The 14402-nt window shown below is 44.2% G+C and overlaps 2 protein-coding genes across 3 annotated transcripts; both read right to left on the reverse strand.

Annotated features, from left to right (window-relative positions):
* Positions 1–276: 276 nt before the first annotated feature.
* Positions 277–8260, reverse strand: ubr7 (ubiquitin protein ligase E3 component n-recognin 7). Of its 2 annotated transcripts, none has more exons than XM_029002116.1 (11): positions 7913–8260; positions 7700–7839; positions 6913–6973; positions 6723–6818; positions 5734–5787; positions 4656–4761; positions 3610–3698; positions 2956–3132; positions 2153–2324; positions 1662–1723; positions 277–576 (listed from the first exon to the last, which is right to left on the reverse strand). In XM_029002116.1, exons 1-11 carry the CDS (start codon positions 8039–8041, stop codon positions 484–486), a joined length of 1179 nt encoding a protein of 392 aa, XP_028857949.1. In that variant the 5' UTR covers positions 8042–8260; the 3' UTR covers positions 277–483. The 2 variants fall into 2 exon arrangements, with proteins under 2 accessions (XP_028857949.1, XP_028857948.1); XM_029002115.1 differs by having other exon boundaries at positions 3610–3716.
* A 2295-nt stretch (positions 8261–10555) lies between these two features.
* On the reverse strand, positions 10556–13592 carry tmem251 (transmembrane protein 251). The gene is made up of 2 exons (XM_029002117.1): positions 13461–13592; positions 10556–11994 (listed from the first exon to the last, which is right to left on the reverse strand). The coding sequence occupies exon 2, from the start codon at positions 11977–11979 to the stop codon at positions 11563–11565; it is 417 nt and encodes a 138-aa protein (XP_028857950.1). The 5' UTR covers positions 11980–11994; positions 13461–13592; the 3' UTR covers positions 10556–11562.
* Positions 13593–14402: the final 810 nt, after the last annotated feature.

A 14402-nucleotide genomic window follows, 5' to 3' on the forward strand; every position in this document is an offset into this window, starting at 1 on the left:
ACTGCTCCCTGGGCACCCATCATGGCTGCCCACTGCTCACCAAGGGTGATTGTTAAAAACACTTCACTATTAAAATGACTAGTATTTAATGTACTACAGTAATAATATTTAAAATATATAACTCATATTATTGACCATGCTTATTTCATACCTGAATCCAACGAAGCAAGTGGTTCTGTAATTCTCGAAAGTGCGTTAAGTATACAATGATGCCATAATATTTTTTTTTACAATGTATTTGTCAAAGACTTCATGACAAATAGACAATGAATCTGGTCAGTCACAGAAACGACTTTTATTACTGAGTGTCAAAATTTGAGGTTATTAAAAAGTAAGAGGAAAAAAAAAAAAATTTAAAAACGGGTGAGAAAGTATCCTGATCTTCCTGCCACGCCTGCAGCAGGTTCTCTGCTCTGAACATACAACTGTAGCGCCGGGGTGGAGGGTCAACGGGATGCAGGACAGACGGTTGAAGTGACGGGCTCAGCTGCAGTAGTACTGACTGGCGTCTGCTCGCCGCCGTTTGCGGCCCTGCTGCTGCTCGAAGAAGTGCCGGATGTCCTCGGGGGTCACCACCTACACGATGGAGAGGGAGAGTTAGTGCAATCCCAGAATCCCCTGAAAATTACACACGCACACAATGAAGGCAATTTTTCATGACCATAAACAACAGCAAAGATGCTTCAGACGTGCACTAGTTTTTAAAAAGTAGAAAAAAAACGTTGAGCAGTCTTGCGGGCAACTACGCAAATTTCAACGACTTATCCAGAACTTAATATGTTTATTTAAGGCGTGGAAAATTGTCTTTCTAGATTCCATGACATTTCCAGGTTTTTAAGGACCGTAGGAACCCTGCTTGTAGCCCGAGCAACCAAGACCTAAAGAAATTATTTAGGGGATCGTCAGATTCCACTTTCATACTCCATAAAGTCTACAGAAATAACCAGATAGAAAGCGATAAACGATTGCTTTCCAACTACCTGAGGCTTGGAGAAGTGTTCATTATTTCAGACAACCAGAAGATGATTTTTTTATAAACAACGTGTGAAGTGGGAGGAGTCCATAGCGACGACTGACTGATTCTGGAATATTTGAGCCCCCTCCAGACACACACACACACACATCCCTTCCTTTCTTCTTCATTAAATTGTAATACACAGTGGGCATCTATAGGTTCTCCACACAATGATCAGTTCTGAAAAAACATGTGAAACCGACTAAGGGTCACGAAATAGGTTGGCATGATGTGCGCAGCTGGAGGTCCCTCCCCTTTCCATCAGCCCATGTCCCCTGTGCTCTCATGCTAAATATCTGGTCACAGTAACAGGTCCAGGTCCAACATTCAAGCATAGTGCCTGGTTATTTCCGATTGTCTCCTTTTGGTCAGTGACCTCAAGATTCAACTTGTCATCTGAAGAGCACCGCCCAGCGAGACGAACAACGTATTGATGCGGCTACTTCATTATCTAAATCAAATTTATTTGTCACATACATAGTCATACACGGTATGATACGCAGTGAAATGCTTTTTGCGAGCTGAGATTGTGCAAAGATTGTGCGTGTTTTTGCAAAGTGATTTTGTGCAGAGTCCTGAGTGATTGAAAGTGAAAGTGCTGGAGTATTTTTTGATAGTATGGAGCTCTAGTTTTTGATAGTATTACCTTTCCTTCCTCTGCAAACCGCTGCAGGTAATCCTTCAGCTCTGTCTTCATGTCGTTGTACTCTGGAAGGCCAGAACACATATGAGGAGATTACAGTACATTCATCTTCCCTCTCCTGCACTGATCTCTAAGTAAATGAGTACACTGCCTCTCCAACTGAATTAAGCAGCTTCAGGAAAATTCCGAATCAGGTTTGAATGTGGAGCACCTGGATTTCGGGATTTTGGCTGCCAGCTCTCGGAATATCTACCAATTCATGACATGTTCCATAAACAAGCGGCAGTGGTGGTCTGGCAGGTAAGAAAACAGACCCGTAATTGAAAAGTTGCCGGTATGAATCCCGAAAGAAGGTGATGGTTAAATGCAGAGGACTCATTTGCTTGTGTCACTGTGTGCTGTGCTGCAGTGTTTCACAGTGACAATCACTTCACTTTCACGTGGAGGAAAAAAGGCGTTGATCATTGCTCATACTGCCAATTGTGTCTACAAACCGTGGATAATCTCCAGCTGCTGGACGTGGTTGAGGTTGTTGAGGGCGGACATGAGGGGGTCGCGGCCGTCTCCTCCCCCCTCCTGCTCTGTGGTTTTGCCTTTGTTCTCGTAAGCCAGGACTGTGTCAGACTCGTCCAGCAGGAAGGCTGTTTTGGTCTCCACGTGTAGCCTCTGGGGGGGACACAGAATGCAGATTCACATGAGAATCACAATTCTAATTCAATTCATACATTTTACACAAAGTCAAATGTGAAAGAACAACGTAATAATGGGATGGTGCATTCATAACAGATACATAAATCATCCAACGTGCAGAAATGTCCTCTGCCTGGACCAATCTTACTGAAAGTTAAGACTGGAAAAAATGGGAAAGAAAACTCAAACGTATGGATAGATGTAGTCAGATAATAATCCATTTGGAATGGAATAGTGATACTGCCTGAATTTCCAGAGATTTCTGACCTGAAAAAAAGTGCAGTCTTGGTTTTTAACCGTGTCTCTGCCAAAAGGAACAATTTGACCTTCGAAGTGAAAGTGATTGTCATTGTGATACACTGCAGCACAGCACACTCTGCACACAACGAAATGTTTTTAACCATCACCTTTGGTGAGCAGTGGGCAGCCATGACAGGCGCCCGGGGAGCAGTGTTTGGGGACGTCTCAGGATTTGAACAGGCAACCTTCTGATTACGGGGCCACTTCCTTAACTGCTAGGCCACCACTGCCCCTTTAATTCAAGCATCCTGACTAATATGAAACCCCAATAATACCTCCCATTATTGATATTATTATCTGTGCCCACCTTGCAGCTGGTACAGGAGCAGAGTTTGGAGCGCCAGCCGCAGGGCCAGAAGACAGCCCCGCTCTCTTCTCTGGTCCGACCGGAGGTCTGTAGCACCTTCAGCCGGCACTCTGCCATCTGAGACGGGGAAGCCTCCGTGTCCTGGTAACTCCGTTTGCACCCGGTCACGCCGTTCACCTTCATATGAAGAAGAATGGTTAGAGATACAGTGTTGCTTCGGAAACTAATTGGTTGCTGGCATAACCAGCACAGTATCAAATCTGAGGGCCTCAAAGACACCGGGGTTCATTCCAACCTTCCTAGCAAGATAATACATGCATCTTGTGACCTGAGAGGCAAAAAATAGTTTTCCTAAAAATGAGATCTATTCTGAAAGCACGGCACTGTATAGAGCTGGGCAATAATGCGATCTCGATCACGGTTTTGACCACTTTTGTGTGTATTTATATGACTGTGAAATTGAGACACAGGGTTGCTGAGGCAGTGGAATACAGAAGCGACTTATGCAAATTAGTTTGACAAAACCACTCAAACATCACAAAAAAACGAGCGATTCACAATCACACATCATGTGCAGGCCATGTGAGAAACCTTTACGTTTTTACTCCTTAACAAAGACGCTTGGATAAATGTGAAGAGTTAATGGGACAATACCTTCAAATCTTTAGGACTTGTGGAGGCCTCTTCTCCTTTACTCTTCTCGTCTACATGTTCATGGTCGTTCTTCACCTCTCCCTTGCTTTCTTTGGTCACAGGAGAAACTAACAGTGAAGACATGAACTTTAGTTGTACAGCTACTTCACAGTCACTCTACTCTAAGCTCATCTACTTCCATTGTCCTGAAGGTCTGAGAATGCTCTTAAAAAGGTCCCCTGACATTAAATATTTTTTGCTTTTATATGGGTCTTGTTGGTCCCCTGATACTGTATCTGCAGTCTCTTTCTGAAATTCAGCCTTGGTGCAGAAATACAGCCACTTTGAACCACAATTTGCCCAGGAAGTGTTGCTTCGTAGTCTGTAGCTTTAAATGGTAATGAGGAGCGAGGCGGGATGAGGAAGTGAGTTCTATAGAAGTGAAGGGGCATTTGAGGAAGTGACGTCATCAACACCGTTCACCAACCACGATGTTTGGCGCACACAGGAAGTCGTGTCAGCATTCTTCCAGAAAAAAAAAATCCCCTTACATAATGGGCTAAATTTCAGATCCGATCGTCTGAGCTGCCACTCTCTGAACGGTGAAGCAGAATGACCAAACCTATCGCTATTTCTAGCCACTCCAGGACCATAGACAGGCTGGGGGGGAACTCGTATTAATGTTAAATTATCTCTCAAAGTGAAATTTTCATGTCAGGGAACTTTTAACATCAAGCAGTCTTGTTATTGTTAAAGTGATTGTCATTGTGATGCACAGCAAGCACAGCACATGGTGACACCAACAAAATGTGTCCTCTGCATTTGACCCATCACCCTTAGTGAGCAGTGGGCAGCCATGAAAGGTGCCTGGGGGGCAGTGTGTGCGGACAGTACCTTCATTAAAAAGACATCAATGCCACTTTGGCCAGTTCGGAATTTGAACATGCTACCTCTCTAACTCTTAAGAGTCCGCTTCCTTACCCACTAGGCCACCACTGCCCGACTTATGAGGGACCCTTGCAGCATTTTTTTATCTAAACACCTCAAGAATATGATGATGGACCAACCTGCAATGCAAGCAGCATAGGTCCACAGGAACGGGGCTTTCTTCATGCACAACTCACACACCATCTCCTGCAGCTCCACGTTCTCAGGGACGGAACAGCCAAGGTGCTGAGAAAAACAAAACCGAAGTTAGGACGTACGGCAGGATTTTTACATTCAGTGGTGTCATGCAATACCCAGGATTTAGCAGGATGCCACAGTTTCAGCTAGGGATGCATGGTTTAAACGGTTTGCAATATAAATTGGCCAACTGAAGTGATTATGGACAGGCGGTCCTATCCTGTTTGGGACCCTGTGTATAAAAAAAAAAAAAAAAAAAAAAAAGAAAATGATGATTTTAAAAATAAAATCTTGAAATACTGGAGCGACTGCCTGATGAAATATGAGCAAGCATAGTGTTATTTAAACATAGGCAGTATAGGTTCCTTCCCCTCTACTCTTCTCCCTGAATACTGCATCTCCAGGAGCTTCATGGGTTGGTGAAGTTTATAAGTGCCACTATCAGTAGGCTCATCTCAGGAGGGGAGGAGACGGACCAGCCGCTAACCCGCTGACAACCCGGCGCTTAATGCTGGGATACAGAAAGAACCCAGATCCACCAGCTCGAACCACCTGGCATATGCGTCATATGTTCTGGTGAGAGGGTGTCAGTTAACAAGCCCCCTTCACTCCAAGGCCTGTACACCTCCAGGACCGTGGAGTGGGCAAGAACGATTGCTGCTGCTGCTTCATTAGCACACACTTTCGGAAACACTTCATGCCACAAAAACAATTCCTTCCCATCTTCAACTGGTCTCCTTAATTAATCCACAAACCCTTCTGCACTTTTTTTACTCCACCCGTTCCTTCATTTCTCCTTTTCCATTCTGCTCGCTGTAAAGTATGCACATTCTTGTGCATTGTGACCTGTTTAAGGTCCACTTCTTTACTTGCCTGGCCAACTACTGTTTAAGACTTTAAACCATTCATTCAAATTCACACAATGATTATTAATATTGTTGTACCATTCCACCACATCAAAATCATTGTCGTTTTATGTGTTAAGGAATTTAATTCTGATTGTGTGAATGTTTCCCTTACCCTACCATGAAGCCAGTCCTCACAAACAACACACTGAATCATTTCGTCTGGTACCTAGGGACAAGGAGGGAGGCAGGGGTAAAAAATTTTATATTATATTATATATATATATATATAGAGAGAGAGAGAGAGAGAGAGATACTGTAATTGAAAACGTTCCTAAAACAGTAATGTATTCAAACTTTAAAAATACACATTATTATTTTTATCTGTATCAACATCAATATTATTTTTACATCCACATTCACGTTTCAGCACATGAAGCAGGGGATGAATTCTAAAAGTTGTTTCTCTCCAGTCTGGTTGTCCACACAAAGATTTGGAAAAACTTTTACACCAAATGCCATTCCTGATGCAACCCTCCCCATTTCGTGCATGTGTCCCCAGTGGCTGGGTTGGATGTATTCTAAAAGTATTCTCATTAAAGGTCCCCTGACATGAAAAATTTACTTTGTGAGATTATTTAACATTAATACGAGTGTCCATGGTGCTGCAATGGCTAGAAGGCGATATGTGTAAAGAGTGCTTTGGCCATTCATCTCAGATGGCCGGATCTGGAATTTAACCCCTTATGGCCACATTAGGGGAAAGGTTACACCACGTCCTGTGTGTGTCAAACATCATGGTTGGTGAATGGTGTTTTCATGGTCATTTCCATGAACGCCCCCTCAACTTCTATAGGCCGCTCTCCTCCTCGTCCCGCCTCGCTCCTCCTCATTAGCATTTAAAGCTACAGTCAGCGAAATGGCGCGTCCTGGGAAATCTCATTGTGGGACTGGATCAAAGTGGCTGTAATTCTGCACCAAGAGACTTTAGATACAGAATTAGAGGACCAACTAAGACCGATATAAAGCAAAAAAAACATTATGTCAGGAGACCTTTAAAAAAAATTATGATGAGTCATCAGTTTTTGTCTTCTTAATATGAATCACCATTACATGCAAACATTTCTGACGACCCTGGTGGAAAACCACTGAAATGCTGCCTACCTGGTCTTCTGGGTCAGGATATGGTCTGTTACAGGTACAGTACAGGCCAAAAAAATTATGGCTGTACAAATTTTCAGCATTTACTTTTTCCTTTTCCTAAGCAGAAAAAGAGAATTCAATTATGGGTCGGGCAGTGTGGGAGGCGGACTATACGGACGGGGAAAAGAAAATACTGCAAATTGTGTCTTACGGCAAATAACTTGCACTCCATTGCTCCAAACTTGCTATTTCCACAATCACAACGAAAATTCCTGTGAATAGATAAACATTTTGGATCTTTTCATTTTTTACACTGTGCTGACATAACACCAGGATCACATACAGTACTGAACAATGTAACTTTTTCAGCAAAATTTAGTTCAGGCCCAATTAATAAAAAACATTTTCAAGTTTTATTACGCAGAACCCAAATATAACCGTTTTTCAATATTTAATAGTCTGTAGTAACACATTATTTAGCCACAAAGGCTCAGACTGTTGGTTGTTAAACAAGACATATCAGATGTGTGTTAAGTACATTGTAATGTACTGCGGGAAAAGGTTGTGGGAGGGATTGGACACAAGTTAGTACCAACAATAGCTGGGGGAAAAAAAAAATCAGTGAATCTGTTGGCTTTTAATATACATTCAAGTACATTACACTTCACTTGCATTTATTTCAGGTATTTACAAGGTTTTCTAAAAAAAAAAAAGCGTGTGGTGTGTTTGCTTTTGAACCCTGAAGGATGGGACGATGCACGTGTAGGTTACACACTAGGTTACCTTTAAATTGTTTTTAACGCCAATTATCAAATGCAACCATAAGCTCTTTTTCTGTAAGCTTTCATGTCTTATAATGTGTTAAAAACTTCAGTGCAAAGATCCTGGAAAGCCTCGTGGAGGGACTGGATCGTGACCAGAAGGTCGCATCTCTGGGATGAGATGGCATTCTGAGCCGACACTCACTCCCCCTTCTACAAACGTGCTGGACAATTCACCTTTTCGTGTAGAGCTCGAAGAGTTCGTGGCCTTCGTGGCACTTGTAGGAGCAGGCCAGGCAGACGCCGGCCGCCTCCGCCTCGCCCCCCGCGGGGGTGCAGGTGTTGCAGGCGTACAGCGCCTGCCGCTTCACGTATCCCTGCGGATTAGAACCAGAGATTAGCGCGGGAACTGGAGCGCGGCGAGAAGAGCGAGGAGGGGGGAGCGTTCACCTCGGGGTAGGAACATTTCTCCGCGTCGCTGCCGCCGAGCACGGCGGACGCCTCGTTCTCCAGCTCCTCATCCTCCTCCAGCACGTCCACCAGAGACACGGTGCCCTCGTCCCCCTCCGTCGCCGCCATCCTGAAACCGAGCGCGGCCGCGACGGTTCCTGTTCCAGGGCAGAGCGGAGCGGACCGAACCACTCGGCCGGGGCGGGGGGGGGCGCTGGCTCAGCAGAAACGGGGAGACGGGCCGGAATGGACGTGGCTGAGGGAGCCGCGGCAGCGGACACTGTCCGTCGCGGAGTCGGGGGGCACAACCGTGCTCGGGCCGCCTTGACGTCACGAAGAAGCTCCGCGCTACTTCCGGGATATGCAAATACGTATGAGAGGTGGCGGGAAAGTGTGAATAATAAAGAAAATATTAATAAAAAAAAAGAAAAGAAAGAAAATACAACAGGTTCTTTAGAATATTTGAATAAGATGCACAATGTTATCATTTTAGCTAAACAAGTACTTCTGAAATTCCAAAGAGTTACGGTTAAATACACATTATATGCATAATATTATTATAATGTAATAATATTAATATTCCATCTGTCAAAATCATACTCTGGGAAATAGATATTTATTGCTAAAATAAACAACTACCGCTGCCTTCGAGTGCAGGTGAATGGTGCAAAAAATCTTATATAGCATTTTTTTTTACATTCTCACTTTTCATTTTCTATTCGACGTATTTAACGTCGATTAAAACAAAAAGCGTTGAAATTGTGGCGAGCCGCGGGCTGAGGTCAGAGTGTAAAGGTCATAGTTCGCAGTAGTCATGGCAGCCTGCGAGGTGAAAGCGCGGCTGATCCACCGCGACGGAAGGACGGACGAGTTCCGTGCGGACGCGGGCCGCAGCCTGGCCTCGGTGCTGGACGGGATTCGGCGGATCAGCGCGGACGCGTCGCGCGTCCTGACCGCGCTGGTGTTGCAGGAGAAGGGCTCCGGCGTGGACGCGCACGGTGAGGAAGAAAGACGACGACGTATTTAACTGGTGGTGCTGCTGGGTGCTGGTGAGATGTTGTTAGATGGAGTTTAGCCTCGTGCTAACTACCGCATCTTCATCATCATCATCCCAGCCCAGCACACCCCTCAAAAAAGTAAATGAATGGATGTTTTAATAAAACTGGCTTTCGGGGCAATGGGACATGTTATGTTATGTGTGTGTGTGAGGTTTGTATGCAGTACATACCTGCTCGTGTAGATTCCTCCTCTACAATATCAGACGGCTCCGTTCGTATCTTGCCTCTACAACTAATACAAAATGCAGCAGCATGACTGGTTTTCAACCTTCTCCCACAACCCCCTACTGCTATGCACCCCCTCCCATCAGATTCAAAATACTGAATAATACTTCAAAATACACAGCCCTTATTATACCTCGCACTGCACCTCGTTTACTCCGAGCCTCCAGTACTGCTCGCCTGGTCCCTCCATCTCTGAAGGTAAAAGGAAGGCACTCATCTAGACTCTTCTCTGTCTTGACCCCTCTGTGGTGGAATGAAATTGAGGTCAGAACAGCTCACTCAGATCAAGACATTCCCCTAGAGAATATTTAGACTAACCTGTAACTTTAGCAGAGTTTGACTTATGCAAGAAAAAGCAGAGTGAATAAAATTGTATTCATGGTTTGAATCTTAGTGAACCAGAGCTGACAACTTCATCGACGGTAACATGAAAGCACATTGTAAGTTGCTCTGGATAAGGGCGTCTGCCAAATGCCATAAATATAAATGGAATTTGATCGTTTGGGTGCCAAGTCATTGTAGCATGTAGTGCAGTAGTAAAAACCTGATGTGCATATACACTTTTATTTATTTATTTTTTGGTGTGGGTTTTTGTTCCTAAAATGTCAAATTATGTTCTTACATTTACTAACTTACCAAACATGCCAGGAAAGTGTAGATTTCATGATATTCATGAACATTAGGAATTTAAGGACTTAAAGTGCTAAAATAAAAGATGCATGTGAGAGATTGAGTTGGCATTTTGGTTTGTTCCATTCAACAACGACCTAAATGCAGTTTTACATTTTAGAACCCCTTTAAATGTCTGTTCCGCACCCAAACATTTCTTTATACGGGAGGTCAGGGAAAGTCATGGAAGAGTCTGGGTCTAAGTGGGAGCCCTGACGTGCATTTCTGGTCTCTCACTCGAACCCACGACGCCTCGTTGGGGTGAAGAGTTTAGGCAGTCAGACTGAATGCTGAGTCTAGAACATTTTACACGGGTTACACACGAAACCTGGAGTGCATCACACACACACACACCATACTGTGTTTAATTCTCACAGCAGCCATGTGGGTTTTTCTTTGACAGAGGTGGACGGGAGTGACGAGGAAGAGGAGGATGACGACGACGAAGCAGAGGTCAAGGCCGGACCTCCAACGAAGCGGATGAAGACGCTGAGGTCCTGACGCACTGGCAGCTGCAGCTGTTTTGGAGAACTAGACATTTGTCACCCGCGATTCTGAGGACAAAGGAAACATACGTACGGATTTACCTTTTCAGTTTGAAGATCTCATACCTTTTAATAAGGTTGTACGACTGTAATAAATGACATTAATCCCCGCCATTGAGCACACCTTGAAAAGCAAGAATGACAGATACGTTTTCCACATTTTTTATTTTTCAAATAAACACTTTCTTTTCATCACAGTGCATTTAGATTTTTAAAAAGGCAAGAATGTGCTGTAATTAATCATCTTATCCTCAAAACGCCAAGAAGCCCTTTCAGAGGAGCATTCGACATTTTAAAATATTTCCAAAAATTTAAGAGGAAAAAATTCACCAAAGGCAGCACCTCTTTGAACAGCTGAGGATATTTCATATCAGCATTAAAGGAGTAGAATAGAGTTGATTTAGATCAACAGGGCTGCCATATAATAAATAAATGTGAATATATTACAGAAGGTGCTGCACCAACAGTACGGTGTACAGTTTCTGTACATCATACGGTTACTCCGCCCATTCAGATGTAGTAAAGCACTAAGATCCGGAGATGTCACGCCACTGCAGACCAACACTGTTTATTAGCCGCATAAAAGGCAAAAGTAAAAATAATTATAATTAAAAAAAAAAAGGTCCCTTTTAATGTGTTTGTGTGAACCTCAATACGGTACAAATAGGACTCTGGTTAAATAACAGAAACTAGTTTCTTTTTGGATTTAAATGAATGAAAAAATACATGGCACATTAATGGCACATATGGCATTAAAAAAATAATCATATGACCACAGAGTTGTTAATTGCAGCACATTACTAATTTTAATAAAAAAACATTTTTGGAAGAAAAGAGAGAACGCACACCATGATACGTGATGCGGACGTCCAAGAGAGAACGTCTGCAGTACCTTCAAATTTCCAGATGAGAACAAGTTATAGATATATATATATGCTGTCCAAACTTTTAATCTCTGGTCACACGTACTGTTACAAAACAACATAAAGCACGGTGGGTTGAGACAAGGTTGTGACGCGCGAATGGAGACTTGGTCCAGGCGACACGTGAGAAGCGACCAGTGCACAGAGCAATAAATCTTAAAAGCGTCCCCCCTTTATTCATCCCATCAGCATCCACTATTGCACTAGGAGTGTTTCCGCAACGCGTCTCTTCACGTGTCAATCAGCTGGAGTCTGCTGATCTGATTGGACGCCTTCGTGAGCGTCTGGTGGCGGTTGCACAGCACCGCCAGGCAGATGGGCAGAATGCAGTAGCCCACAGTCTTGGGGTCAGCACGGGTGCAGGAGTAGAGAAAGAGGAACACCTGGAGGTAGGGGACGAGGAAGATGGTGGCCCACACCCAGAAGGGTAGAAGCAGCAGCTGGGTCTTCAGACTGTGCATCCATGACAACAGCGATGACGGAGGGGACAGCGGCGCTCCCTCGTCGCGCGAGGCCTTCTCCACGTGCGCCAGGGCGAGGCGGTTGTACGTCTGGTTGATCTCAAAGACGTAATACACAGCAGCCACGCTGACCAGCAGGTAGAGTCCCACTCCAATCCATCCCATCCTCTGACGGAAGTTCATCATTCTCCATACTCCTCCCTGGACGCACACACACACACAAAACGTTATTTAATGTTATATTAAAGTTATTTATCCCTGGAATAATTTGCATAACAGAGAGGCATCATCCAATCACAAGGGGCATGATATCGCCGCAGTGAAAGTATGTCTGAGCCTCTTCTAACCTGTATGGACACCGACGTACAGGCACACCTGCCGCACGCTATGTACGATGGAACGGATGTTAGCACCACACTACACCAAAACTCACACACCAAGTCACTCTACACAACTCTCAACTCAACTTTAAAACCAGCAGAGTGCTGAACAGAATATTACAATTAGGCAATAAAAACACTTCAAACTGGTTGGCCATATCCAGAGCGCCTTACACTCAGTATTTATAGGGACTGTCCCCCCTTGGAGGCACTCGGGGGTTAAATGTCCTGCTAAGGGACACAGTGGTAGTAAGTGGGATTTGAACCTGGGTCTTCTGGTTCATAGTCGAGAGTGTTACCAACTAGGCTGCTACTAGAGAAGAGGCACGATCCTTCACTTTACTTAACTTAGCAGACGCTTTTATCCAAAGCGACTTACAAGAGGAAGACACCAGCAATTCTCATTCGATTTCTATCCCCATTATGCTTCCTCCAGGTGAGTTGACCTGAGAGACCAGGATGTAAAGCTTTCAGCAGCAAAGAAAGGAATAGCAAGGCCATTAAAAATGTGTCCCAAAATGTATGGGTAACAAGTGTGGGAAAAGGTGAGAAATTGTGAAAGTGAAGTGATTGTTTTTGTGATACACTGCAGCACAAATGTGTCCTCTGCTTTTAACCATCACCCTGAGTGAGCAGTGGGCAGCCATGACAGGCGTCCGGGGAGCAGTGTGTGGGGACGGTGCCCCAGTGGAACCTCAGTGGCACCTTGCCGGTTTAAATTCGAACCGACAACCTTCTGATTACGGGGCCGCTTCCTTACCTGCCACACATGGGACAACACTGGCAGCGACTCCAACCCACATGGCTTACTGTCTCAAAATGCCTTTTTACTTCACAAAACCGTCTGTCCACGTCCTGCAGGACCTCTTCAGTCAGATCTGGTCCTGAGCTCCTCGTGGGAAGTGTCACGAAACTGTTCCAAATTCCACCGCATGCTCGGGCATTTTCAATCCGTATAATGTTTCATTTCATACCAAGAATGGCGTGATATATGACAGCTGATTAGCACATGATTAAACTGAGCAAAGTCTGACACTTCCTCATCACAGCCGACAAGTTCCTACTACTCCGCCAAAGCAACACCGCATTCGGTCTAACGAAGCCCAGCCTCGAGGCGGAATCATTATTACAGTTCGGCTGGTTTTTATTTTAAATAAATCTATTAAAAATATTAGTGTAACGCCACATTCCGGCTGCTACAACCTTTAGCTGCTGCCATGGCGGAAAGTCATACGCCATTACAGGCCTTCTTCGTCCTTGTGTGGTAAAGCGTGGTGCGCTTCTCACCTTTTACATGCGCACAAAATTAATGCCGACGGAGGTGATTAGTGTCACGATCTCAGTCCATTTCTGTCGCCAGACGCGCCACTCAGCCGGACCCTCGGCGCTGCTGTGGGTCATGTGATCAGAGGAACTTCCTGAATCGCGATATCCGGGACGCAGCGTGTTGCCAGGACCGCTATGAATAAGCCTCGTTTTTTACGACTCAAAACGTTTTGAAGTTGGGTTCGACACGTTTTGATGGATTTAAAAAATGATTTTGTGCAATGCAATTTTGTGCAATGCAATTTTGTTCAGTGACCATAGAATATGATCGGGCAACTGCCGATAAATTCATTTCTTTCTGCCAAACCTTTCATGTAAAGACGTCTTAGTTTTGCCTTCTTTTGGAAAGCCAAGTCTAGCCAAGTCAGGCTACCACGGACAAGAACCAGCAGACTTAGGAACAGCTTTTTTTCCCATAGCTGTTTCCTTCTGAACTCCTCTGCCCCCCCTATACACTCCTGATAATCACTGTACTACCCATTTTTGCACATAATCATTGCACTGACTTTTACTTTTGTAAATATGTTCATATGTAATTTCCATCTCCTGCACATATCACTTTATGTATATACATAACTTATTTGAACTGTATCCTGCACTTGCTGCTTATTGCCTAAAATATTGCCTAAACTACATTTCGTTGCCGTGTACTTGTACATGTGTAATGACAATAAAGTTGAATCTAATCTGATCTAATTATTCCGTGTCTTTGTTTCTAGACCTGGCAACACATCTCGAATCTACACATTACTGCACTGCCACCTAGCGGTCCGTGTCTCGCCATTCCTGCTGAATTAAAGTATAAAAGTGATTTAGCGAACTGCTGTTTTCACCCATTGTAGTTTTCTCCTCATACTCGTATTGATCGTCGTTTTATCAACTCGTTTGATCTTGTGTTATGTT

Source organism: Denticeps clupeoides, chromosome 14 (genome assembly GCF_900700375.1).
Source record: "Denticeps clupeoides chromosome 14, fDenClu1.1, whole genome shotgun sequence".
Lineage (NCBI taxonomy): Eukaryota > Metazoa > Chordata > Actinopteri > Clupeiformes > Denticipitidae > Denticeps > Denticeps clupeoides.